This window comes from Trachypithecus francoisi, unplaced genomic scaffold (assembly GCF_009764315.1).
Source record: "Trachypithecus francoisi isolate TF-2019V2 unplaced genomic scaffold, Tfra_2.0 Lachesis_group3, whole genome shotgun sequence".
In the NCBI taxonomy this organism is placed as follows: Eukaryota; Metazoa; Chordata; class Mammalia; order Primates; family Cercopithecidae; genus Trachypithecus; species Trachypithecus francoisi.
In genome coordinates this window covers 72,136,688-72,163,368 of record NW_022681468.1, presented here as the reverse complement: position 1 = coordinate 72,163,368, position 26,681 = coordinate 72,136,688, and the positions used below count along the sequence as shown (strand labels likewise).

The following is a 26,681-nucleotide window of genomic DNA, read 5'->3' as shown; positions in this document are numbered from 1 at the left end:
ACAGAATTATACCCCAACCACTGATTGGGGTACTGTAAGTTTTCTCTGTGAAAACAGTGGACAGAATTATATAATCCATCGTTCCTCTATTAATAGTTAACCAGGTTGAGAGGATTTGAATAAAAGCACATCTTGTTGCATGCAACAATGGTTTGACAGAAGAGCTGTATGGCAGAATTAGTATTTTACTGCTTTCAGCTTCACCACACGGTTTTGTAGCCTGGGAAGCCATGCATGCAGAATGGCAGAACTTACAATTGCCTACAAAAGGAGGTACAATGCGACCTGTGGAGCCACGCTACCAAGAGATGGTGACAGTTCCAGGCCTTCAAAACACCCTAAACTGGTGAGGAGTTTCAGAATGAAACTTGTTATGATTTGGAACACTCATTAGAGTAAGGTTTTTTTTCAAGTAAGAGTTAAGATATAATTACCAGATTTTACAACCGTCCCATTAGCGTGCTGCAAGAAGAAAAGGAGAATGGAAGAAAACCTTCAAAGTTTATATGTTTGTGGATATAATGGATGTGTGATTTTTGAGCACTTTGAGAACCAGGAAGAGTGGCTCAGGACAAGATGAGAAGAGCTTCCACAGCCTTAAACACAGCTCTTTTCCAAAGTGACTTCCCTTTACACCCATCCACCTCCCTCAAAAAAAAAAAATTTAAATGTACTTCATGAAACTATTGTATATGAAGCACTTATTAGCCGTAATTAAATGGACAATATGAATTTACTACGTCTTTAGGACTCTGGCTTGTTCTGGTTTAGAGCAAGATGATTAATGCAAATACATATTACTTGAGATAACCATTTAGCAGCTAATTTAGCCAAATTTATTACAGCAGTTAGAGGTTTTTCATTTTAGCAGACGGAGACAAGGACATGCCAAAAATGGGCAACGTAGATGAGTGCACACTGCCCTCTAGTGGCCAACCCGCTGGTGAGCTTTTGCGGGGCGCCGAGTTGCTGCGATCTGTAGCCAAGTAGTAACAGCAGGTTTTCCACATTTCCGGCACCCTTTTAAACCATTCCCATCCACAGCACTTTATTTCAGGGGATGATTTACTGTGCTTTCCCCTTTTACTAGCTCAGGAGTACCCAGATACAAATCAAATCAATTTCAACTTGGCGAGATTTTGGTTAAAGTATCATTTTTAACATCTGCATTTTAAAGCTCTCTTCCAGTGGGTATTTAATGGCACCGTTTCACATTACTGATTGTTTTTACTTGTTCCTTCATTTGGGGCCATATTTCAGAGTCTGTGTGGAGCTGTCACTCTGTTTGGCTCCAGCCAAGTCAATTCTGTGCCTCCCTCAGGCCAGTGTTGCTCTCTGACTCCACTGGGGAATTTATTTTGTTCCAACATTCAGCGAAGTCTCACCAGAATCTCCCCCGACTGACCAGTGTAAATTTAGTTCATCCGAGGACTATAAATTCTGTTAGACAAGATCAAAAGGAACAGACATATAAGGACGCGGGTGGAGATTGCTCACACTGAGGAGAAATGATCAAAGAGGAGGGGTAAAGCATCTTTGGAACCATTCAAATATCCAGAATCTCAAAGAGGTCTACCTCAAAGCTATGAATAAATCACATACAAATTTGCCTTTCTTACCATCTGATGTCAAACCCATTGACAATATCCACACCGCATTAGGTGTTCTGTGAGCCAAAAAGATTTGTAGTCCTTTTATTCTTTTCACACCATGGCTGCCCAAAACGGAATAAAGTCTTGCTACAAATGCCAGTAACCCTGGCTCCAGAGCTGCCACTCCACTGAATTGATTTCATTTGTCCTACTAATGGCATTCTATATTAAGCATACAGAGGGTCACCCTGGCTTGGTGCAGGTCCATTTTTAGGCTTAAGGCTTTGCGGAGATTTAAAAAAATTATTTGATCCCAGTCTTAATACAATGCCTTTGTTTTTTTTTCCCCAGTGCTGAATAAGGGTCAGTGTGTGACAAAGTACTATCGCTGGATGCAGAAGAACGGAGGATATATTTGGATACAGTCCAGTGCCACCATAGCTATTAATGCCAAGAATGCAAATGAAAAGAATATCATCTGGGTGAATTACCTTCTTAGGTATATTTTCTGCTTCTTTTCTATTTCTGTCCTGGTTATAAAATATGCAGCCCTATGGTTAATAGCTGACATGTTGTGAATGTTATCTTTTGACAGTACCTGGTGTGGAATTTCATGGCAATTCTGCTATTCTTTCCACAAGATTCAAATAAATGTGAGAAGATCAAACTATGTTGGAAGGGACTTGCAGGAAAGATTTCAAGATTTTCAGTAATTCTCAGTCTGTCAGCATTTGGGCATCTCTGCAGAAGTTGCTTTGGTTTTCCCACAAATCCTTAGGCCAGAAGAATACAGACTTCAGCCTACAGCTGAAGCATTCAAAAAGCATCTCCTCTTCCCCACCACAGACACACTCACACACTCCAGTTCTTGTGAAAATTAAGTAAAACAGAATGAGAGAAAAGTGGCAGGGAACATTATATTCCTCTTATATTTCATCCCTTTGATGCCCTTAGCATATTACCTAGGGTTTGACTTCCTGGGCATTAAAGTTTTGGTAAACAAAGTGAGTTGCTTTGCCGGAATCAAACAATAGCAGTGTAAAAATGAAGGCAATCTTTTTTTTTTTTTTTTTTTTGGCCCTCTGCTTTGAGATCTTGGGCAAGCTTTACTGCTCTTAAAATGTGTCCTTAACATTCTATCTACAAGTGAGCCCTAGCTCACCTGCTTCCTAAATTCCGGTGTGAGACACCATTTCTCTCCCCTTCCCAATCTACGTTCTGCCTTTGGATTCAAACTAGCAGAAAACTAACCAAGACCCTCAGATTGGGTCATCTGAGTTTGGGGGCAGGCTTTCTGGGAGGTTCACGCCAATCCTGGCGTGACACTATCACAGCATTTGGCCTGGCTCCCTCCCACCCCCATTATTCTGGTCTTTGGCTTCTCCTGGCCTAAAGCCACCAAGCAGAGCCCACATGTGGTCTGAGTAGGAAAATTTCCAATAGGTCTTATGAATGGAAGTTGGTGCCCTTTGGCTGATAATTTAGACAGGGAGTACCTGAATCCCATTTTTCTTTGAGACAGCCAAATGGAGCTGAGAAGCTAACAACCATGGCTCATCAGCACACTGGCCCTTCAGAGTGTGTTCACATACTTTGGTGATGACTTGAAGGCATGAATGTGCTTGCTACCAACAGCATATCAATCAGACACTAATGATTATTGCTCTAGAGAGGGCCTTAATGTGCACCACTTAAAAGAGTCTTCATTTATCTACTTTCTATTTCCTTTTTTTGACCTCTTCTGCTCTACATTAATTCTCTCTAAAGGTAAAAGTATGTGTATTGAATGTGGCTTTCTCCAAGGCCTGATTTCCGTGCAAAGTCTCCCCCGTGTTTGTGATGTGTTCAAGATGAGTTCTGATATCAAGGAATCCTTGCACATAGAGTTTTATGGAATAATTACTATAGGGAATGCAGGTGGTTATGAAAACTCATATGCCAGACAGAAAATAGAATAAGGTCTTGTGGCACTGCCATTCTTTTGCTAGGCAAAATGATACTGTGACAAGGAGACCCATCACCATTAAGAATGAAACGCTGGAAACAGGCACCCTAGGGCTAGCAGTGTCTGGCTCCCATGTTGATGAAACATAGGTATTGAAGTCATCTATGTGGTTGTTACTCCCATTCTGTGAGATTTCTTCCTATCTGGATCTTTCTTACTGCCTCATCAACCTCATGACTTCCTCCTCTGCCTACAAATGCAAGGAGTAAGAAGAGCTAAGCAGTCAGTCTCTGAATACCATTGATATAGCCTAGGATCAGATGGTACAAACTCATGAGTTTTGGTGATTCTATTCCATCAAATCCCATGTGGATAGGAAGGAAGTTTTGGTATCAAAGACCAGTCTTCAACCTCAAAAGCTTCAATCTCAGGCATAGAAGACCTGTTTCAGCTGACCTAAAACCCTCCCTGAAGTCAATGATAAAGGACTCTAAGTTGTAGGGCAAGTGATCTGTGAGCCCCCAAAGAAGACTAACGTCATGGGCTTTAGCAGGGGAAACTGGAACCAAGACAGCCATTCACTGGCATCACTTCTATAGAGCAGAGATCTAGAAAGAAAATGATGTGGCCCTGGCAAAACAGCAACTGCAGAAGTTTGGTTTTCTTTCCCACATTCTTGTCTATTATTCTTCGCTGAGCAACACTTTGACGTCACTTCTTCCTTCCCAGAACCCTTGCACCCAGGCCCCAATCCAGGCTCGTCCTTCCCTGTTCTGAAGCTACCGCTCCTCCAGTCTTCTTCCCATTCCCTTGTAACTTAATAGAATTATAGACTCTTAGAGTATTCAGAGAAGGAGTCCATCTTCCCACCATTAGTCTCATCTGATTATCTAGAGAAAGCTTTGCTGCTGAAGCTAATTCACACTAAGGAGTAAATGCCTGATAATCCATTTTAGTGAATTACCCCTCCCAGGAACATTTGCAGTTTTGGAGTAGTTACTGAAACAGTGACTCTTTACTATAGGAATTTCGCTAGAGATTAGCAAATGAGTCAGTAATCATCAATTTTAAGTCTCTGCTTGGCTAGCCATCGTGGAAAAATAGAACAGGCATTTCCCATTTTGAAGCAGGAGGCTTTCCTTGTGCCTTCAGATTACAGGAGCCTACTCTTCTCATACAGCAGGTGGCCTTGGAGTGGCATTTCCAGAAGACAGGTCAAACTGACTTAACATGCTCTCTCTTCCAAAAGAGCCTTGTTTCCAAACTAAAAATAGAACAAAAATTAAGCACATTTGTGCAAGTGAGGTTAGATCCCTTCTGTTAGGGCCTCTTTCACACTGGGACTCTCCCCACTGCAATCAGATTTCCAGCTAACAAGCCACAGGTGTACACCACATGAGCAGATGAAAATGTGATTGTAATGGGTGTGTTGACAGTTTGGTAGCCATAATCCATGCATCGCAAGGTGCACCTGTGCATCTGTCTGATAGGCACCAAAGGCTCTGCCACCCCACCAATAGCGTGGAAGCCATCTGAACAGCTGAGAAGCTACATCAAGGGCCCAAAACAAAGGTACTGAGGCCATGGACTCATTAGGAGCCCAAGAGAAGACAGGACACACCAGGAGGCATGGGAATTAATTGTTGAGAGTACTTCTCATCCTCCCTTCCCCCAGGTGTTACTCTGGGAGGACTGTCAAGCAGCACAGTTCCCTGGCCCCCAGTGGTACCTGATTATTTAAAGGCTTCTCTATGGCTTTCATGGAGCATTTGAGTATTCGATCATTGCAGCAGGGTGCACCTGTACCCTGGCACATGCAAGCCAAGCTTCCATAAAATCCCATGAAGAGCTGAGAAATGATTTCATGTTTAGTCTTTGAAACTTTCTAAACTCCAGAAGTCTGGGACAAAGAAGTGGGGGAGAAGATGGTCCAAACAAACCATGCAGAATGGGTGTCTGCACTCCTGACCAGTGCCTCCCTCCCACAGCAATCCTGAGTACAAGGACACACCCATGGACATCGCACAGCTCCCCCATCTGCCGGAGAAAACTTCCGAATCCTCGGAGACATCCGACTCTGAGTCAGACTCTAAAGACACCTCAGGTATTACAGGTATTATTCCTTCTTCTCCATGTTCTGCAGTGATGGCTTGCCCACCACACACGGGGGGTGGGCAATGGCCAGAGGGCCATCATCAGAGGCAAAGCAACTGGTCACATTTCAGAGAGACACATGTCATATCAAGTTATTACTGAGTCTCTGCCTCTCTCCACACACGCATACATATAATTGTACACCAGTACATACCTGTATGTACTGTATATGTATATATACACACAATACATATAGATATGTAGTGCTGGATAAATACTTGTGTGTGTATGTATATACGTATGTATATATGTTGTGTGTATATATACACACAGAAGAAAGAGATCTTTTGAGATCTGACAGATCTCTTTCTTTAAATATACAGAAAGAGATTGATTGCTATCAGCAATCATTTAATGTCAATCCACTGGCCATACAGAAGGAACCCTGCTCTAACCTCATAGCTAGCTCTCGACCTTTACTAGAGGCAGGTACTAGGGCCAGCTCCAAGAGAGCCTGTGACTTTGAGCCCCAAATATTCACATTCCCACCAAGCTAGGACTGAGCCTCTAAAGTAGGATACTTAATGGCATTGATCAGTGCCCCTTTCGGGGTGCTGGACTGTTATTTATTTCCTGAGTCTATGCAGAACAAACTCATGCATTTTCATTTCTTTTGAGGACGCAGACTTCCTGACTAGTTCTTTGGGACACAGAAAATGAGTATACAAAAATTTGCTTTTCCTCCCATCCCCAGCCCTCTTCCAGAGACACTCATAAGGCCAGGGAGCACCAAACTTGTAGGATTTTACAGCTGCAAGAAAATCCTAAACCTCTTCTAACCCTCCCTCTTCTGCTACAAAAGGGGAGGCAATGACCACAGCCTCTAGTCCAGGCTGCCAGTCAGGCTTCATCCCTCAATCTTCAGAGCTTGTGTTACTGGAAAAATCTATTCTCCCAAAAATGTGGCAGCTAGGTTTCCCTGACAACCCCCTATCATGAAGACACCTGAGCTCCAGCATCTTGTTTACATGTACAAGGGGTACATGTAAACATGTATCCCTTCCTCCAGACCCAGCTTCAGGGAGGCAGAAGGAGGGCAGAGCACTCAAGGCAGATCTTCATTGTCTTCCTGTCCCTAAATTGCATTAATTCGAAAGTTCTTGACAAAGACATAAAAAGTCCTAGAATTGGTAGTCTCTGCCCCTTTTTAATATAGTGTATAGTTGTGAACAAAACAAAGAAAAAATCCTAGCCCCAGTGAGCTTATATACTAGTGGGAGGAAGAGACAAGTCAATAAAACTAAAATATACAGTGAGGCAGCGCGGTGGCTCATGGCTGTAATCCCAGCACTTTGGGAGGCTGAGGTGGGCGCGTTGCTTGAGTCCAGGAGTTTGAGACCCGCCTGGGCAACATGGCAAGACCCTGTCTCTAAAAAAAAAAAAAAAATCAGCCATGTGTGGTAGTAGGCACCTGTGGTCTTAGCCACTCTGGAGGCTGAGGCAGGAGGATGGCTTGAGCTGGGGAGGGCAAGGCTGCAGTGAGCGGTGACCATCCTGCTGTACTCCAGCCTGAGGCACAGAGGCAGACCCTGCCAAAAATAATAATAATAAATAATAAAAATAGAGCTATACAGTGAATCAGATGGTGGTAAGTGCTGTGGGGGAGAATAACTTATGGAATGGAAAGAAGGAGAGTGGCTCTCAGTAATGAACAAAATATTCACCAAGGGAAAATGCAGACTCTTTAGAAAGCCACCTTGCATGTCATCATTTTCCTGTGTCACACCTTAATCCAGGTTATTTAACCTGACTTCCTGAGTATCTTTGTGGGACTTCTTAAACTTGAATGTGCCTGAGAATCACCTGGGGGTCATATTCCAATGCAGAACCTGATTCAGTCTATCTGGATGGTAGCAGAGAGTCTGCATTTGCAACAGATGTCCAGATGATTGCCAGTGCCGCTGGTCCTCGGCCGGCACTTTTTGAGTAACCGTCCAGCTAATCCCGGCCCTTAGCAGAGAGAAAGCCCAGGCTTTAAGTCCTCTGAAGGTGATGGAGAAGCCCGTGATGAGGACGGACACTTGCCCTGCTCCCAGCCCCTGCAGGTGACAGGCTGGGTCGCCCCGCTAACCTGGTGTCTTCTTTCTCTTCTCTCCCCGTCCCCGCCACCTCCGGCCCCGGGCCCCACGCAGAGGACAACGAGAACTCCAAGTCCGACGAGAAAGGGAACCAGTCCGAGAACAGCGAAGACCCAGAGCCCGACCGGAAGAAGTCGGGCAACGCGTGTGACAACGACATGAACTGCAACGACGACGGCCATAGCTCCAGTAACCCGGACAGCCGCGACAGCGATGACAGCTTCGAGCACTCGGACTTTGAGAACCCCAAGGCGGGCGAGGACGGCTTCGGTGCGCTGGGCCCGATGCAGATCAAGGTGGAGCGCTACGTGGAGAGTGAGTCGGATCTGCGGCTGCAGAACTGCGAGTCACTCACATCCGACAGCGCCAAGGACTCGGACAGCGCGGGCGAGGCGGGCGCTCAGGCCTCCAGCAAGCACCAGAAGCGCAAGAAAAGGCGGAAACGGCAGAAGGGCGGCAGCGCCAGCCGCCGGCGCCTGTCCAGTGCGTCGAGCCCGGGCGGCCTGGACGCGGGCCTGGTGGAGCCCCCGCGGCTGCTGTCCTCCCCCAACAGTGCCTCGGTGCTCAAGATCAAGACGGAGATCTCGGAACCCATCAACTTCGACAACGACAGCAGCATCTGGAACTACCCGCCCAACCGGGAGATCTCCAGGAACGAGTCCCCCTACAGCATGACCAAGCCCCCCAGCTCCGAGCACTTCCCGTCCCCGCAGGGTGGCGGCGGTGGGGGTGGTGGCAGCGGGGGACTGCACGTGGCCATCCCCGACTCGGTTCTCACCCCGCCCGGCGCCGACGGCGCGGCTGCCCGCAAGACTCAGTTCGGCACCTCGGCCAGCACAGCCCTGGCCTCCGTTGCCTCCGACCCGCTGTCACCCCCGCTCTCGGCGTCCCCACGGGACAAGCACCCCGGGAACGGCGGCGGGGGCGGGGGTGGCGGCGCGGGGGGCGGGGGCCCCAGCGCGTCCAACTCCTTGCTGTACACTGGGGACCTAGAGGCGCTGCAGAGGTTGCAGGCGGGCAACGTCGTGCTCCCGCTGGTGCACAGGGTGACCGGGACCCTGGCCGCCACCAGCACGGCCGCCCAGAGGGTCTACACCACGGGCACCATCCGCTACGCGCCCGCCGAGGTGACCCTGGCCATGCAGGGCAACCTGCTGCCCAACGCGCACGCTGTTAACTTCGTGGACGTTAACAGCCCTGGCTTCGGCCTCGACCCCAAGACGCCCATGGAGATGCTCTACCACCATGTGCACCGGCTCAACATGTCAGGACCGTTCGGCGGCGCAGTGAGCGCAGCCAGCCTGACGCAGATGCCCGCCGGCAATGTGTTCACCACGGCCGAGGGACTCTTCTCCACGCTGCCCTTCCCCGTCTACAGCAACGGCATCCATGCGGCACAGACTCTGGAGCGCAAGGAGGACTGAGGCGCCGCCTGTCCTGGGCCCGGCCAGGCCACGCTCGGAGGAGGCATCGTCGGCATTTTCGTTTAGACCTTTAATTCTAGCACTTTGAATTCGAGCAGGTCAGCGTCTTCTCTCGCCACGACGGTCCCCATTCCACCCCCTCTTTCTTTCACCTGACTTATTCTTTCGTGTAAAGATATGTTTATTTTTTGCCTTCAGAGGGTCAGACGACCAGTTGCCTGCCGTTTTGTCTTCTAAGATGTATGTTGGGTTGTTTTGCTTTCCTTTGCATCTTTATTAAGATGTCTTTCATGTGTATATGCCTCTGCCATAGAATACTCAGTCTTGTGGTCAAGAGAGTTCTCAAGTGACAACCATTGGGGTTTCTTCATAACGATCTTGATATGATCAAGATGGAAAGAGACAAGCATAAACAATGTGCCCTGTTTGACTAAGTCAAATGAAATGGGGTGGTTTTTTTGTTTCTGTTCCTAATTCCTTTAAAAAAAAAAAATAGGGGGAATAGTATTTTAGAATTTTATGCAGAATTTAATTCTCTTTTTACGGTTAAGATTTTAAGATTTTCTTACTTGCACATAAAAATAATTTGTGTTCTTAAACTTAATTTCTGGCCTGTGACTAGAATGTTTTTAAAAAAAAAAAAGTCGGACTAAATGTTAATTACTGAAACATTAACTTAATTTCTAAAACCATGGTGCTATCATTTATTAATCTGTAATGTCTTCATACAAAATGCAGCTCCTGGGCTGGGTTTTGGGGGAAAAAAATTGTGTTCTGTCCTGGTCTGGAGTCCGTTGCTGCAGTCTCCTTGGTTAGTTAAGACAAAAGCCCTCATTAACGTTTGCTGCAGGACTTAAAATTTTTTACCTCCCAACTAACAAACATAGCCTCACATTAAATTTAATGGGTCAGTAAAGCCCTTTTTAAAGGGGCTGCTGGAAAACTCAATCAAACTGATTTGAGGAGCAGTTTAGGTACATACCACCTTTTGTTTAGCTTTTTGTTTTCCTTACTCAGTCTAACTGAGGCTAATTTTGCAACTTCAATAACACTTCGGAGTAAAAGAAGGAAAATATTTAACATGTTTTTGGTTTTTTTCATTTCTTGCTTAAAAAAAGGAAGGTTGTATTTTGGGGGACTGAGTTGATTTGATGGAATTTCTTTTCCTTTGGTTCTTATTTCTGGGTTGAAATCAATAAGTTTTAAAACTAAAGAATGGGTTAATAAGCTTCAGACAGATTACTGCAACTGAAAACTGCACATTAAGTAAAAAAAAAAGAAAAAAGAAAAAAAAAAGAAAAAGAAAAAGAAAAAAAATCCTATTTTGTCTTTGTTGCCAGAAATCAGTGTGGTGTCAAACACTCCAAATGACTGTCAAGTATAAATTCTTCTTCCACTTCATTTTTGGCAGCTGTTTGTTAAGGCATCTAATAACAGATGTGAGAACTGTAATGTGTACAATGTGTACGTGTCCTTGGCTGTCAGTCCCATTGCAGTTTCAATGTGTGTTTCTATATGCAGTATATACTAAGCTAATGTAGTTGTTTTGTCCTTTGTCTTATCTGTGCTCTATCTCTAGTCCGGAGTGGTACAGTCCCATTCCTGCAGTCCTAGTGAATCCAGTGATTCTTGGGGGTTAGTGGGTTTTGTGTGGTGGCCTTCCTCTGTAATGTCACCCTATGCTGCTTCTACTGTCTGTGAACCTTCCGTTTTACCTTTTAAAATTCCTGCTGTTGCTTTGCTGGTGTATATTCTCCCTACCTCTCCTCTCTTTCCCTCCCTTTCCCATCTCCCCCTCTCCCTCCTCTTGAGTCCTTCCCCATCCCCAAAATCTGTTTCATTCTCAGAGATAAAAAGACTCTTAACTAGCTCAAGGTTAATGGAGCCATTTTTCCCACAACGGAATTCTGGGTATGACTCTCTCTTCTGGAGTGCAACACAAAGCACTGAAGAATAATGCTCAGATATATTAAATAAATTGATGCCATATAGCCTCAGTTGTTAACATTCCCAGAGTCCCTTGTGCTCTACCTATAAGCAGTGGGTGCTTTTCTTTGGTTTCCTTTCAGGTTGGCTGATGGAGCAATATATAAAGCAATTACCAGTGAGACAGAAAATTCTTTCAAAGGTCAACCAACATTTTTAAGAAACAAAATGGGAGGGGATAATGGAATCTAGAATTGTCATATATATTTGTTTACTTGTGCAATGCTAATATAGTAACTCGGCTGTCCTTTGAATATCACTGTGTTGAGTAGGTTCCTCTAGGACCTTTGATTTCATGAGCTGGGCCCAAACCATGGTGGGATAATAACAAAAAGAAGTTAAATGCCGTAAATTTTAATAGTGAGCTTACTTGAAGGATTTAAGTAGGTTTAGAAGGTGAAGAAGGCCAATGGAGAAATTTACAGATTACTTTTGGAAGCTCTACTCTAGCTATCGAACAATCAAAGGGATGCACCTATCAGCTACAAAGAACAGCTAGACAGCTGTTTTTTTTCTTTTATAAATGTTTCTGTGTTGTGTCAAAATGATTTCTGGTGATTTAAACTAACAGATAATCACAGCTGCTGTCTAAATCCATAGTGTTGAAAATTACAAAATGAAAAAAAAAAAAAACACTTCATTACCTGTGAAGACTGTGTCTGTGTTTTTAACTATTTCTTGTACAAATATATGAAAACTTTTATGAGGAGACTGGTGCCAAGTAGCTGAATAATGGGGAAAGGGATATTCTGTTCGTAAAAACCTTAGCAGTGTTACCAACTCTACGATATATATATAAAAAAATAATTAAAACGTTACAAAGCGACAGCTATGGTACATTTGTTTTGTGTGGAGCTAACCGGACCTAACTTCCTGAGTGCCTGGCTTATTTTGAAACATTTTTTTTCATTGACCATTGATAATGCTGCAAATCAGAAATGTACATACTTCATTTACAACAGGGTTCTTTTTATACTTTTGTAGATTCTCATACATGTCACATACATGGTTGTCTTTATGTAACTTAATTTTTTCATCCGCAGGTGCCATTTTCATAATAAACTTCTCTTGGATTTGTTACTATCTGGCATCATTTCTTTTACATGTAACCATCCTGACTAATGAATGCTGGTAGTATTTGTTTAAGCAGGTACCTTGGTCATTATTCTTTATTTAAAAAAAAGAAAAAGTAAAAAAAATGCATGCATATTTTTGCTAGTTTTGGAAAAAATATATAGCTTGTGTACTGATGAGGCTGACAAGGCACAGAATAAGATGCTAATCCAAATACTACACCAAACTTGCAACCATCCTAAATTTTCAGCTACCCCAATTCATTGTCATACTGAGCATTATTATGCACATTATCAAAGCTGAACAATGGGCCTGCAACATTAACCACTATGGGAAGTGTGCATTTTTTGATTAATGCACAGTAAGTGATGACAGTTTTCATACATTAATCATTTAAAATGCACTCAATATTTTCATTTATTACAATCTGTAATGTATAACCAACTGTTCCATTGCTTATATCTTCTTTTCATACTAAATACGTATTTTCTTTCTCCAGACAAGCTGATTAAGTCACGTTCATGCTGTATTATGGTTAGGGTAGCATGTGGCCTGTCACGTTTTAAGGCAGGTCAGCTGCTTACTCTTTAAAAAAAAAAAAAAAAAAAAGGAAGTGTCACCCATTATCTCAAAGTTAAGGATAAGGTAGGTCAACTCTTAAGTCTGTGATCTCCAAAAACTGAGATATGAATGGGCTGAGCTGGGGGAGTTGGGGAGGGGAGGCAAACACTTTTGTCCAGAAGCTACCAAAAATAATAAATATCGTTTCCCTAGTTTAAGTCTTCAATGACATTAGCCAATGTGGGGGTTGTTTTTTTATTAATGGAAGAAAGCTTCAGACTGGCGAACACAGAAGTGTGGTTAGGGTTGGAGAGCTCTGGATTTCTCTACTATGCCCCAGATGGGTCTTTGAAATAAGTACTCAAAATAGGGAATAGGGAGAAGCTGATTGAGAACACAGAATTGGGTGTGCCAAACCACTTTTCTAAAATTTCTTCCCCTTTTGCTCTTTAGAGTCAGAAGGATGTAGTATAGCAAGATTGAGAAGTCAAAAACTGACATAGCTAGAAACTATGCTGAGTGGATTCTGGTGAGTGATGAAGCCCGCTTACCCAAGGCACCCTGTCTGGTAGGTATTGATGGACCTGGCTGTGAGTGCAGGCTTTCAGAGCTCTGCATGGGGCAGGGTCTCAGAATGCAGAGGAGTGCTTGTCTGAGTGTGGAACTGGCTAATGCTGTTGATCAGCCATAACACTTTTCTTCTGGACATTCCTGCAGCCTTGTGATCTGGAGGTGGTAGCAGTGAGGGTTGAAATGGGAAGCAGGACAGGTGATGGGTGAATTGAAATCTTCACAGTATTTGGTGCTTCTACAGTAGAAGTGGTGGACATCCTGGATTCTTATCCCAACTCAAGCCTCTCTTAGCATTAGCAAGTTCCCTGTCCTTTATGTGTATCCATCAATGCTAAAGTAGGTCACTAATGAAATAAAGAACATCTCTCAGCTTGAAAGACTGAGTGAGCTCTGGGCTCAGACTCACTGATAATCAGGAAGCCCTGCCACCTCCCCAGCCCCAGTGCTGGCAACCACGCCAGAGCCCTGAGCTCCCCGGAAGTACAGGACTTCGCTGCCAGGCTGGCAGCAAGTCAACTGGTCAAGGCTCTAGTCTTCAGGTGACAGAATGAGGGCCAACAGCCAGCTCTCTGTAGCTCCTCCCTTCTTCTTCCCAGCTGATACTTATACTAATTTATTTGGCAATGAGGAACAAGACAATTTTTAAATAAAAACAGCAGGCAGGACAAGAGGGAACAAAAATATTCCAGGTGAGCACAAAAAAAGAAAACTGTTTTTAAGGCTGGGCGTGGTGGCTCATGCCTGTAATCCCAGCACTTTGGGAGGCTGAAGCAGGCAGATCATGAGGTCAGGAGTTCAAGACCAGCCTGGCCAACGTGGTGAAACCCCATCTCTACTAAAAATACAAAAATTAGCCCAGTGTGGTGGCAGGCGCCCATAATCCCAGCTAGTTGGCTGAGGCAAGAGAATCGCTTGAACTCAGGAGGCGGAGGTTGCAGTGAGCCGAGATCGTGCCGTTGCACTCCAGCTCTGGGCAACAGAGCAAGACTGTCTTGGAAAAAAAAATAAAAATAAAAATAAACTGATTTTAACCCTTGTGGACTATAATTCTTACCTGTCCTTCCCCTATTCCTAGATAAAGTCTATTTAACATTGAGAAATAGATCTGGAGGTGGTAGTTACCATTATTTTAAAGCAATTTGAAAATCAACTTGCCCTATGTATTACATTTAAGATAGGTGATAATATATCTCAAGCCCAGAAGATAGTCTGTTCAAGCCAGGATTATTATCCAGGTTCAAAAAGTAGAAAGGGTCAAAGATTTGGGAGAGAATAAAGAATATCTTTGCCAACATTTCATATTATATAGTGAAAAAAAAAGGCAAACCTAATTCTTGAGCATAATTCCAAAAGATGGATGTCAACTAGCAGGCTTAAGAAACTCTCTGGGACACTGCGGTAAATGAATACCGTTGACTGCCTTCTGCTTTCCTGTGTCTCCTAGGAAACCAATATGAAGAAAGAGGGCTGATTTGGTAAGCTCTCCATGGGCATAAATCATCGCTTATTCATCTTCATAGTCTTCCAATGATTTACAGTAGTGTTGGCTTGGTAAAGATCTGCTGAATACTGATGGATGAAGATGTGAACAAATGAAACATGACTTGTCAAGAGGCAGAGATTCCACTGGAAATGTCCAGGTGGTTTGACAAGATAGCTTGAGTTTGTATCATGAAAAGATTGTCAAAATGGATAAAGCAGCAAGTTCACTCATTCTTCCTTTCTTAAGTAGTCCATATGGCTGACACAGAGTTGGCCATCCATAAATGTTGGAGGTGGGTGGGTGTGTCCATAATACAATCTACTGTGTATACAGCAACAGATTAGGTAATGCAAATAGAGGAGGAGGAGGAAACAACCCAAATGGTTGGTAACCGACTCAGTTAACTGTGACATTGTATCCTATGGATAGCTAAGCAAATGGATTCACAAGAAAGCACCACTTAATAGCGTATCCTCACATATGAGCATTGAGCTATATAATCACAATAGTGATCCAGAGAATCTTAGCAACTAAGAGGGACTCTCTGGTGTAGAAACCACATGTCCTTAATAATTCTAGCGCTGAGAGTCTTTCTAGCACACTGTTGATTTGTTCTGATTTTTAGAAGGTGTTGAGCTGAAATCTTACCTCTGGAGTTAAAGGGACTAAATCTAAACCCTTTTCCATTTGAACGGACTTCAAAGATGTGAAGACAGATGTCAGGGTTTCAGTAAATCTCTAGGCTAAATGCCACATGCTTTGTCAATTTCCTCCAGTGACATGGTGGCAGGATCCTTCACCATCCTAGTTACCATTATTTGAGTGCACCAGAATTTGCCAAGACCCTGTATTGGTTTCCTGGGTCTGCTTTATTAGCACAAACTGCTTAAAAACAACAGAAATGTATTCTCTCACAGTTCTGGAGGCCAAAAGTCTGAAATCAAGGTGCCAGCAAGGTTAGTTCTTCTGGAAAGCTCTGAGGGAGTGTCTGTTCCATGCTTTTCTCCTAGCTCCTGGCAATCTTTGACATTCCTTAGCTTATAGATGCATCCCTCTGATCTCTGCCTCTGTAGCTTTATGGCCATCTTCTCCCTGTATGTGTCTGTGTCTTCACATGGAGTTCTCCCCGACTGTGTCCCTCTCTCCTCTTATAAGGATATTAATCAGATTAGGTCAAGGGCCCACCCTACTCCAGCATGACCTGATCGTAACTACCTACATCTACAACAACTCTACCGTAAGAAGGAAAGTAGGCTGGGCACAGTGGCTCATGCCTATAATCTCAGCACTTTGAGAGGCTGAGGTGAGCAGATCATTTGAGTTCGGGAGTTCGAGACCAGCCTGACCAACATGGTGAAACCCCGTCGCCACTAAAAATTAAAAAAAAAAAAAAAAAAAAAAAAAAAGAAAGCCAGGCATGGTGGTGCACACCTGTAATCCCAGCTACTGTGAAGGCTGAGACGGGAGAATCGCTTGAACCTGAGAGGCGGAGGTTGCAGTGAGCCAAGACTGTGTCACTGCACTCCAGCCTGGGTGACAGAGTGAGACTCCACCCCCCCCAAAAAAAAAGAAATGAAAGTAAGGTCACATGCTGGGTACTGTCATGTTAAGAAACTGGGGATTAGGACTTCAGCTTTTGAAGGGGCACAATTCAGCCCATAACAGCTCCTATTCAAATGTGGCACCTTGGGCCAGTCACATGACTCCAGATGTGATCTGGTACTTGCATGGCATAGAAGTTCCATCCCATCTCTTCCTCAAGACTCTGAGCTCCTAGGTAAAACTGCCTGCAATTGCAGTCACATCTTAGCAGCCAGGTCAAATTACTATCTCATCTCAAGTCTCCAGTCAACCAGTTTGGGTCTTTTCACCAACTTTTGCGAAGGTAGGTCTCCCATCTTTCTCTGCGTACGTAGCCCTTACATAATGCCGGCATGGGCTTGGGTGAAAAACGACATAAAGAAAGCGGCTCATAAGCATAGAAGGGGAGCAAGAACCTGAACCCCTGAAAACACATTTATCATTTTCATTGCATTTTACATACCCTCTGAGACTACTTCACACAACTCTGCTGGAAAGGAGCGACCTGGCTCCAATATTTGTGGAACACTGGGGTTTAGGCACATAATAAATACAATAAATCCATAATAAACATTACCAGTGGACTGTTTCCTCTTTTAAGTAAATTGAGTCAGAGAAAAAACAACCATAAGAAGGAAATGGAACGAATTAGAGATAGCAACTGCCATATCAGCGATTTTATGGGAACAGAACTGGTGTGAGAGGTGTCAAGACTCCTGATATGTACATGTAAAATCCACTCAAAAGTCAAGAATTTCAAGACAAAATTCTTCCATTTTCTGAAAATAAGTGGCCCTCCCTTAATCCCTTTTAGGGACCAAAATCAAAGAGCCTAGGCCAAATATATTCACTAAGTGTATGTTCCACCTGGAATTAAAATTCATAATCCCTGAATTCCCAGCTATTGTCCTATGCACAGTTGTTTTCATTCTTCTGTCCACCTCTCCCTATTTGGAAATCACAGGATATACCACAAGGAATGACCCAGATAATGTGTCTATGTTAAAAAGAATTTTTCTGGGAAAATAAAATTAATTTCAGCCTTTAAAAATAATTTATGCAAACTATTAAAACTACTTAAAGAAAAGGAGCAGAGAGTAAGGAGGTGGCACTTCCTTGCACTGAAGGAGTTCTCAGATTTATAGCGGAAGTGTCAGAAACAGGATGTAATATCCATATGACCCCCCCACCTCCCCCAAACAAAACCATTATACCCTTGATGAATTATTGACTTTAGAGTTTTATCTGTGCCATGAATAATCACAAACTTGGGAGTCTCAGGGCACAGTTCATAAACAAATAATTATATCACAATGATAATTTTTCAGGAATTGCAACATCAATCATGGCCATGTTATTATCAAGTACATTTTCTGGTTGCCTCTATTCATCAAACCCTCCTCCCTCTCCACCCTTCCGCATCACACAAGCAAAACTCATCACCAGATTGCCTCTTATTTACACATCACTCAAAGCAGGACAGAGCAGGCACACACAAAATGGGCCAACCCAGCGTTTATGGGGATGAGTTTTCATTAAGAAAGTTCAAATTAAACACATTGAGAAAGATGGAGGTGGGGGGAGATCATTAATTATTCCAGACTCCTCCACAGAAGCCATCTTTGAGAAGATCTCATTTAGAAGATAAAAACAAACAGAAGTTTTATTCCATTTCAAGCAGTACTAGAAAGGAGTTAGCCTCAGAAAGCCAAGGAAATGACAGCCCTACAGTAATGTGCCACTGTTTTCTTTTCACGGTGCTCACACACACACAAAGCTTGGGTGCTGTCTACAGCCTCCATCTGCGGGTGAAAGAGGCAGGTGGAGGTGGGTACAGAACCTGGAAAGGGTATAAATATTTCATCCAAGTCTCTATACAAATCAGTCATACAGCTGGCCAAGATGCTTAGGTCTGACCTAAACTGCTTTACTGTGACTGAAACGGAAGGCTGATATTTCCAAACAAGTAACAGTACAAAAGCATTCTTAGTCAAGCTACTTTACTGAGTGGTTTAATGTCACTTAAGGTCATAGGGCTACTCCTTGGATAACACGTTCATCCTACAATTCAAAAGAAAAATAAATGACTAGCCAAGCAACATAAAGAAAGTACCCTCTTTAGATAAAAGATTGTGCAATCGGGTTAAATCCCTAACACAGTGGGGCTTGCCATGAACTCCTTACGCAAGAGAGCTCTCTCACTGGTCTCTGTTTCCTCACTGGCAAGCTACACAGGCAAAGTAATGTGAGTCTAAAATTACCAATAGGAATTTAGACTCCTCAAAAGGAGATACCAACCTCAAGCATCTGAGACAAGCCAGTCCCCTGGTAACACCTCAGGACTCTTGAGGACAGCCCTTGAACGCATGCGGCTTCAGCTTAGATCAAATTCTCTCTTCCTTGGCATCAAAACATTTCTAGGCAAAGGTAGGGCTGGTGTCCCACAGTGGGCACCACAGGCATGGGAACTTAGTGGAGCTAGACCCAACCTGATCAGCCCCGAACAACCGCTACTCCATCAACCTGCAGGACAGCTGGAGGTTCCAAGTACACTGTACCACTTTATCCAAAACACTATCTTCCCTCTCTACTGCTCTTATTTTAAAACCTTTGAGTTTCCTGAATGTGCCTGGACTATGGTCAGCCCCCTTGCCTTAGGCTGACATTGTTTTTTTGTTTTGTTTTGTTTTGAGATGGAGTTTCACTCTGGCATCCAGGCTGGAGTGCAGTGGTATGATCTCGGCTCACCGCAACCTTCACCTCCCAGGTTCAAGCAATTCTCCTGCCTCAGCCTCCCAAGTAGCTGGGATTACAGGCATGTACCACCATGCCTGGCTAATTTTTGTGTTTTTAGTAGAAAAGGGGTTTTGCCATGTTGGCCAGGCTGGTCTCAAACTCCTGACGTCAGGTGATCTGCCCGCCTCAGCCTTCCAAAGTAATGGGATTACAGGTGTCAGCCACTACAACCAGCCTCGGCCAATCCTAATATTTAAACTTATTATCCAACACCACTGGAAATGAGAAATAAAAAACAAATATAAATAAACTTGGGCAGGCGTGGTGGCTCACGCCTGTAATCCCAGTACTTTGGGAGGCTGAGGTGGGTAGATCACCTGAGGTCAGGAATTTGAGACCAGCCTGACCAACATGGTGAAACCCCATCTCTACTAAAAATACAAAAATTAGCCAGGCATGGTGGCGGGCACCTGTAATCCCAGCTACTCAGGAGGCTGAGGCAGGAGAATCACTTGAACCCGGGAGGTGGAGGTTACAGTGAGCCGAGATTGTGCCACTGCACTCCAGCCTGGGCCACAGAGTGAGACTCTGTCTCAATAAATAAATAAATAAACAAATAAACAAGCAAACTTATTAAAAGGAGGGCAAGTAGAGTCAGGGCAGAAAGACACACACAACTAGTCCATGGCCCAATAAAACTTGTAGATATCCCCTTCAAAGCATCTATCTCCCCTAATACAATATTGTCTTCAGAGGCCAGCCAAATGTCTCCCCTCCTCCCTTCTCCCTGCCTACAGAGAAGCTGCCTCTCCAGTGGGTGTGGCCCTCCCTCTGGCCTTTTGTCTACATCCTGCACCATGAGAGTCCCTCTGGGGTCTGTTTCCCTTTTTCTCTTGTGGGGCGGCTGGACCTCTCTTGTCTACTCCCAACATCCTCTTCACCTGTCACCCCTCTCAGTGTGATGAGGCCCTCAGCTGGCCAATAAACCAAAGGCCCTTTCAGAAAATCTATTCTTTTTAGAAATCTGGGGAGAAAATGACGTAAATTTTTAAAATTTCAATTTTTGGACCATGTTAAAGCATCAAAAAGGTACACACAAACCAACAACATAACCTCCTTTCCAATCCCAAATCCTCTGGTGGAACTGCTGAGAGCCCTGAAATGAATTTGCCTAGATCCCTGCCTGTCCCTTCCCTGGTAGGGAACTCCCTTCTCACAGAGGGAAGGTAGGCAGTTTGGAGATAAAGGTAGAAAGTAAAGAAGATCACATAAGCCATAAGTTAATAACCTGCTCCGGGGAAAGCGACAGCCATCCACCATGGCCAGAGTCCTCCTGGTCTCATCCGAGAGTCCAGGGTCCCCACATACCTGGAGTTCACACACCTCGACAGACACCTCTGCATCAGAGTCACATGGGAAAATAAAAGATTTCTCATTTAGAAGACATTTTTCCAAAATACAAATGTAACTGCTATTTCTTTCATAGCATTTTCTAGAATGAGGACACTAGCAATTCTTTTTCATTTTGAACATTTTGAATAAAAGGAAGCTCAGATTTCTTACTCTAGTTTTTCCACCTGACTTCCCTCCATGCTGCTCCGGATATTTACATAGAAGTTGCCCAAGTTAGAGACATTTTTCAGACATTGATTAATCTATAATTCTTTGAAGTAGGGAAACATTATTATCTCCACTTTACAGATGTGGAAACTAAGACACAGAAGTTAATGACTTGCCCAGAGGTCAAACATCCAGTCAATTGCAAGCGTGGGTTTTAAACAGAAGCTCCCCTTTCTGCTCCTAGCTTAATTCAAGTTTGTTCTTAGCTCCTCTGCCCTGTTTACATCACAGCTGCCTCCCATGTCTGGCCACCTCTTAAATTTTGCCTTAAGGCCCTTAATGTGCTTGTTGAAAGAGGAATGCTTGCTTTGCCTACTGTCAGCAGTTGCCCGTTTCCTATTCCTGCCTTTGCTTGTAAGTAAGAAATGACAACTCCTTTCTGGAGTATTTTGTAATACTAAATAGGATTTTGTATAAATAGTATTTTGCATCACTAAATAGTACTATTATTTTCTTAATTTTTTTATTAACAAATAGAAGCCCGACAGTTCTTTCTAAACCTAGAATCTGTAATTTTGCTTAATTTCTGGTAGTGGCCTGTAATTAATTTAAGTGAGGAGCTACCCAAGCCACACCAGAAATATAAAGATGGATGAAGTCCTACCCTCTGTGCTCTAGTTCTTCACAGAATAGAAAGGGAGACAAATGTGAAAACTGGTCATTACAATGGTATGACAAGTGGCATGACAGACATGTTTATACACCCAGTGTTATGGGTGGCCTGAGTAATGGCAACGAATTCAGGCCCTGAGGGCAGAGAAGCTTCCCAAAAGGAGGGGATGCTTAAAGTGAGACTTGAAAAATAAGTAGGAGTTAACCACAGACGCTAGAGAAAGAATGATTCCTGGAAGGTATAAACAACATCATAGAGGCAGGAGAGAACTTGCAAGTAATTCACTGTGTTGGAGTGATGGCTACACCTAGGAGATATATGGAAAGGTCAGCTGACAAGTTCATGAAACCCAGTGTATGCTTTGCTAGCCAGCCCCGCCCCTAGTTCAGTGCTGCATCCTCCTAACAAAAGGAGTACCTTGCTCTCACGTAAAGGCCTGTGCCACTCACCAAGCCCTCTTTCCACATTTGCTGGGCTGCATCTGCACAGAGGGGTCATCTTTTTCTCATTCATACAAAGAAGCCACAAAAAAACAGCAGCCCTGTGAGTGACCTACCTTGAATGTTATATGTGGAATTTGAATGGTACCTCTAGGCAATGGGATGATCAATTTATTCAGAGAAGTATAACAATGGAGTTTTTGTACTGGAAAGGCCACTCTGATGGCATTTGAAGGATGAGCTGGATTACATGGAGACAGGAGTGATATCCCACGTGACAAAGGATAAGAGTTGAGCAGGAGTAGAGCGGGTAGAAGGGTGGATTTGAGAGGGTTATGGGAGAAGTGACAGTGACTGGTTGGATATGGAGAGAGATGATGGAGAGGAAAGAGTAAAAGATGACTCAGGTTTCTGGCTTGGGTGTGTGGGTGTCATCAAACAAGACAGGCAGAGAACACAGGAGCAAAGAAAGATTTAAGGGATGAGTAGAAGTTGAAGAGCTCCATTTTAGACATGGTAAGTTTTAAGTGCTGATGGAAAATGCAGGAAATGTCCGGTGAGTAGGTGGAAAAATAGTTCTAGATCTCTGGAGAGAAATCCATTGTAAAGGTAGCATCAGAAACATCAGCATTCATAGGAGAAGCCATGGGTCTAGACGACATTACACAGGAGAGAGGGTGTTGATGAGTAAACAGCCAAGAATGGGGTGCTAGCATGTGTCAAAGGAGTAATCAGAGGAATAAGAGCCCATGACAGAAATTTTTAAAAGAGGCCAGAAGAATGAAAGGAATTGGTGTTACAGAAATCAGTTAAGAAAAAGGTTTCCAGAAGGCCAGGTAAGGACTGAAGTATTAAATGGACATGGCGAACAAAGACAGCATAAGATGGCTACCCCTCCCAGAAATTTGGCAGTGAAGGAAATGAAAGGGCCTCATTTCTAAGAGGCAACTTCTTTTTGTCACTGACTGGTATGATCTTTCTTTGAAAAACTGTAGTCCCTGCATCACTCATATTAAATGGCTACTGAACAAGAGGGCTTGAGGCAAAGTCTTGCCCTTACAGAATCTATCTTGTCACCTTCTTCCTACGTGCCTCACATTGATTTGTCCCACAGCCTAGGCTCTGGCCTCAGCACTGCATTCAGAGAAGACACTGTGCAAGCATTAAGGTCAGGCACGTAAGATGTTGTGCATGTTTCAAGGACTTTCTGTACTCTCAATTTCTCCCCAGAGAAACTAATTGACTTTGTTTGGTATGACCTCTCTGATCATCCACAGTGGCTCTTGTGTGATATTCTATATTTTTAAAAAGAAACTCCTAGGAAAGAGAAAGTAATGAAGTGTATGATTGGGGCTTTACTCAATGGAGAAAGAATAAGGTTGGTCCCAAACCTGTATCAGACTAGGGTTGAATTGTGTGGAATCATTGACCCTAGTTAAGCCACTACAGTCATGACAACAAAATTGTTGGTTGACTACCTGATAATCTTTTTGTTTTTTCTCCTTGGTAATGGAACCCAAAACTTTTCTTAGCTAGGCGCAGTGCTGCTTAGAATAAAATATTTTGGTTTTTAGCCTCTCTTGCAGCTGAATATAGCCACATGACAAAGTTCTAGTCCATGAAATCTTAACACTGAACGAGAATTTCCAAGAAAGCTGATACACTGTCTTTCCTTATTCTACGCTGCAACTCAGACATATGGCTGGAGTTCCAGCAGCCATACTGGATCATGAAATGACCTTAAAAATAAAAGCCATGAGCTAGGATGGGGGAGCAGAGCTTAGTTCTGGGGGCATTACTCTAGCCATGAACTACCTACTTCTGAACTACTTTTATATGAAACTGAACAAACTTCTATCTTGTTTAAGCCATGTCATTTTGGGAAGAGGGATTTATTTTGCTACTGAATTTAATTCTTAACTGATAGAACTATTAGATCAATTATAAATATCATTTGGCTGTTCATTACTAAAGCAAGTTCCCTAGTTCTTTCCTAGAGTTTGTCTTTTGACCTGCATTGCTCCTTACATATTTGAGCACAAGGATAGGAAAGCATGAGAAATCAAATGTGGGAAAAGCTAGAAGCTTCAACATTGTATGAAGGATGCAAAGCAACATTGTATGAAGGAGGCAAAGAGGTCTTTAAACTCTAGCAAATGGTTGACAAGTGATGATTCTAGCTAACTCCACATATTCAGTGAGAAAGAATCCCATGGAAACAAATAAGTACTTCACAGCCTAAAAAGAACCAATTCTGGCTGCACAGACAATACATAGAAGTTCTATACCCCATGTGTTGCAAGGAGGTATCTTCTGTGAAGCCACGTATCTCAGAAGTATCATCTGAACTGTTCTTAAACACCAGGCACTGTCACAGCTCAAAGAAAAGGTTTGAAAAAAAAAACTCTAAAGTAAACTTGGAGAATTAATAAGGCAGTGCTTCATTTGTTGCCCGTTACAGGGAGAAGGTTCATGCGCACACTGATACCTGGCAGGGATGGAAGTGTAAAATCCTTATGGAAGCTGAACTAATCATGAGAATTTAAAATGATGCTACTAAGCAGCCACCAGTTACCTGGAGACCCACACACTCCTAGCTGGGTGCTTTAAATATTACCTAATGTGAGGAACTAAAAATTCTGAGGACAACTCCAAACAAACCAGTCAGGCCATCACAAGATCACAAGATCATCACAGCCACCAATTACCATATGCCAAGCACTCTAGTAAGCACTTGACACTCACTCGCTCACTGCATTCTCATAACCCAGTAATGGTAGAAACTACTGTTATCACTATCGTAAGGTCCAGACACTGAGAATCCAAGAAGCTGGATGACTTATCCGTATTCTCTTAACTAATAATTGGTGGAGCCAAAATAACAACCCAAGCCTCCCTGGTTTCAAAGCTTGATTGATTTTTTAGCCACTATGCTATAGGTTCCTTCCCACCTTAATGTTGAAGAGAGAATTATTCCTAAAAGTCATCTCACCTATTTTTTAATACTTTACAAAATGGAGATTTTTTAAGACCAAAAAAAAAATACTGAAAATAAAAGGATTGCTTCATAATAAAATGTTTGATTCATCAGAAATTTATTAAAAATCACATTTGTATTCCCATATAACAGTCTAAAAATGTACAATGCTAAATAAGTCAAAACCACAAGTTCAAATCTATAATCATGTTGGAAGATTGAAACATACCTCTCTCCTAGTCATCATGCAGAAGCAAATATAAATCCCCCTGGAGGACATAATATATACCAGAGCATACATTATCTCTTCAATTTTAAATACTCCATGGAACGTTCAATCAACATTAGCCATTCATATGGGTATGCAAGATAACAACGTGACCGAAAGTCAAAAGAAACAACAAACAATAAAAATAAACCTAAATGAAATCCAGAGAATGGAATTATCAAATACAGACATTAACAATAATTAGTTTGAGGAGAGAATGGTCTATATTGAAAATTAAGGGAAATCTTCAAAGTATAAAAGGACTGAATGGAAAAATTCTGTAGCCAAAGTTTTATAACTGAACTTAAACACTCAAAACAATGCATTTAACAGAAAATTAGATTATTTGAGGAGAATTCCTATTAGTAAACAGGTAGACAATATCCATAGTAAACTGCCAAGAGATGGAAGTCTAGAAAAACACAGGAAAGCGCATAAAGGTTATATGGGACAGGATGAAAGGGCCTAGCCTACATGTCATTGCCCGAGGAGAAACAAAAAAGAATGAATCAGAAGAAAAATGTGAGGAGATAATGACTAAGAATTTTCCAAAACTGTTTAAGGCTTCAAAGTTGCAGATTCAAACCCAAGTACAATGAATTACAATACATGCATGCACATAACGTAGGTATTTGTAGTAAAACTGCAAAAAACCAAAGACAAAGAGAAAACCATGTGAGCAAACAGAGGGGAAATAGAGACTTATTTCTTTCAAAAAAACAGTAATAAGACCAAAAGCTAACTTACCAACAGAAACCAGAAAAACCAGAGAAGAATAGTATCTCTTCAAAGTATGAAAAAATAAGTCCACAAGTCTAGAATTCTATATCCAGTAAAAACAGAAGTAATATACAGATATTTTCAGATGCAAAACAAAATTTGTCACCAGGAAACTGTACTAAAGAAACACTGAAACATTCTTCAAAAAGAAAAATGACCCCAGATGGAAATTAAGAACTACAGTATGTAATTAAAAACAAAGCAAAGAGCAAATATGTTAATAAATTTAAATAAATCTTGATTCCAGTAATAATAATATCTTGTGGGGCTAAGAATATAGAGAAAACTAAAGCACACCATATACCATATATAAAGTACAGCATATACCACAAGTTAGGATGAGGATAAATGGAGTTAAGGTGGTCCAAGTTTCTAGCACTGGCAGGAAAATGAAATGTCAGTAAGAATCTATAGAGTATGCCTCACTTCATGGAACAATTCTATTGCTTGGAAAAGGTGCCAATATAGCAAATTTGTTTTTGTTATTAAACGCTATTATAGTATCATAGCTATGAGTTCTTATGAAGTCTTAACCACAAATCTCAAAAAAAAAAAAAAATCACATCTAGTGATACAAAGAACGTATTTAGATTACATGTAGGGAAAAAAAGCTTTTTAAAGAATATTCCAAATGAATCCTCACGAAAGAATACTACATATTAGACTGTGAGTCAAGAGAGACAATAATAACAGCTCTCTAACTTTGTGACCTGTCTTTTGTCCCTTATCCTCTCTGGGGTCCACCTGACTTAACTGCAGAGTGAGGTAAGTTTGCAGATGACCTCCAAAAGGAGAG

The 26,681-nt window shown here is 42.6% G+C and overlaps 2 protein-coding genes across 3 annotated transcripts in view; one reads left to right on the top strand and one right to left on the bottom strand.

Annotated features, from left to right (window-relative positions):
- Positions 1-12,259, top strand: part of NPAS3 (neuronal PAS domain protein 3) — an 880,768-nt gene extending 868,509 nt beyond the window's left edge. Inside the window, exons 9-11 of one of the 2 annotated variants that reach the window (XM_033188307.1) lie at positions 1,944-2,091; positions 5,526-5,650; positions 7,824-12,259. In XM_033188307.1, coding sequence (XP_033044198.1) covers positions 1,944-2,091; positions 5,526-5,650; positions 7,824-9,193 — 1,643 coding nt within the window. In that variant the 3' untranslated portion in view covers positions 9,194-12,259. The remainder of the gene's footprint in view (positions 1-1,943; positions 2,092-5,525; positions 5,651-7,823) is intronic. The other variant, XM_033188308.1, reaches the window with a different exon arrangement.
- Positions 1-26,681, bottom strand: part of EGLN3 (egl-9 family hypoxia inducible factor 3) — a 361,817-nt gene that overhangs the window by 212,447 nt on the left and 122,689 nt on the right. The gene's annotated exons all lie outside the window — the stretch shown is intronic.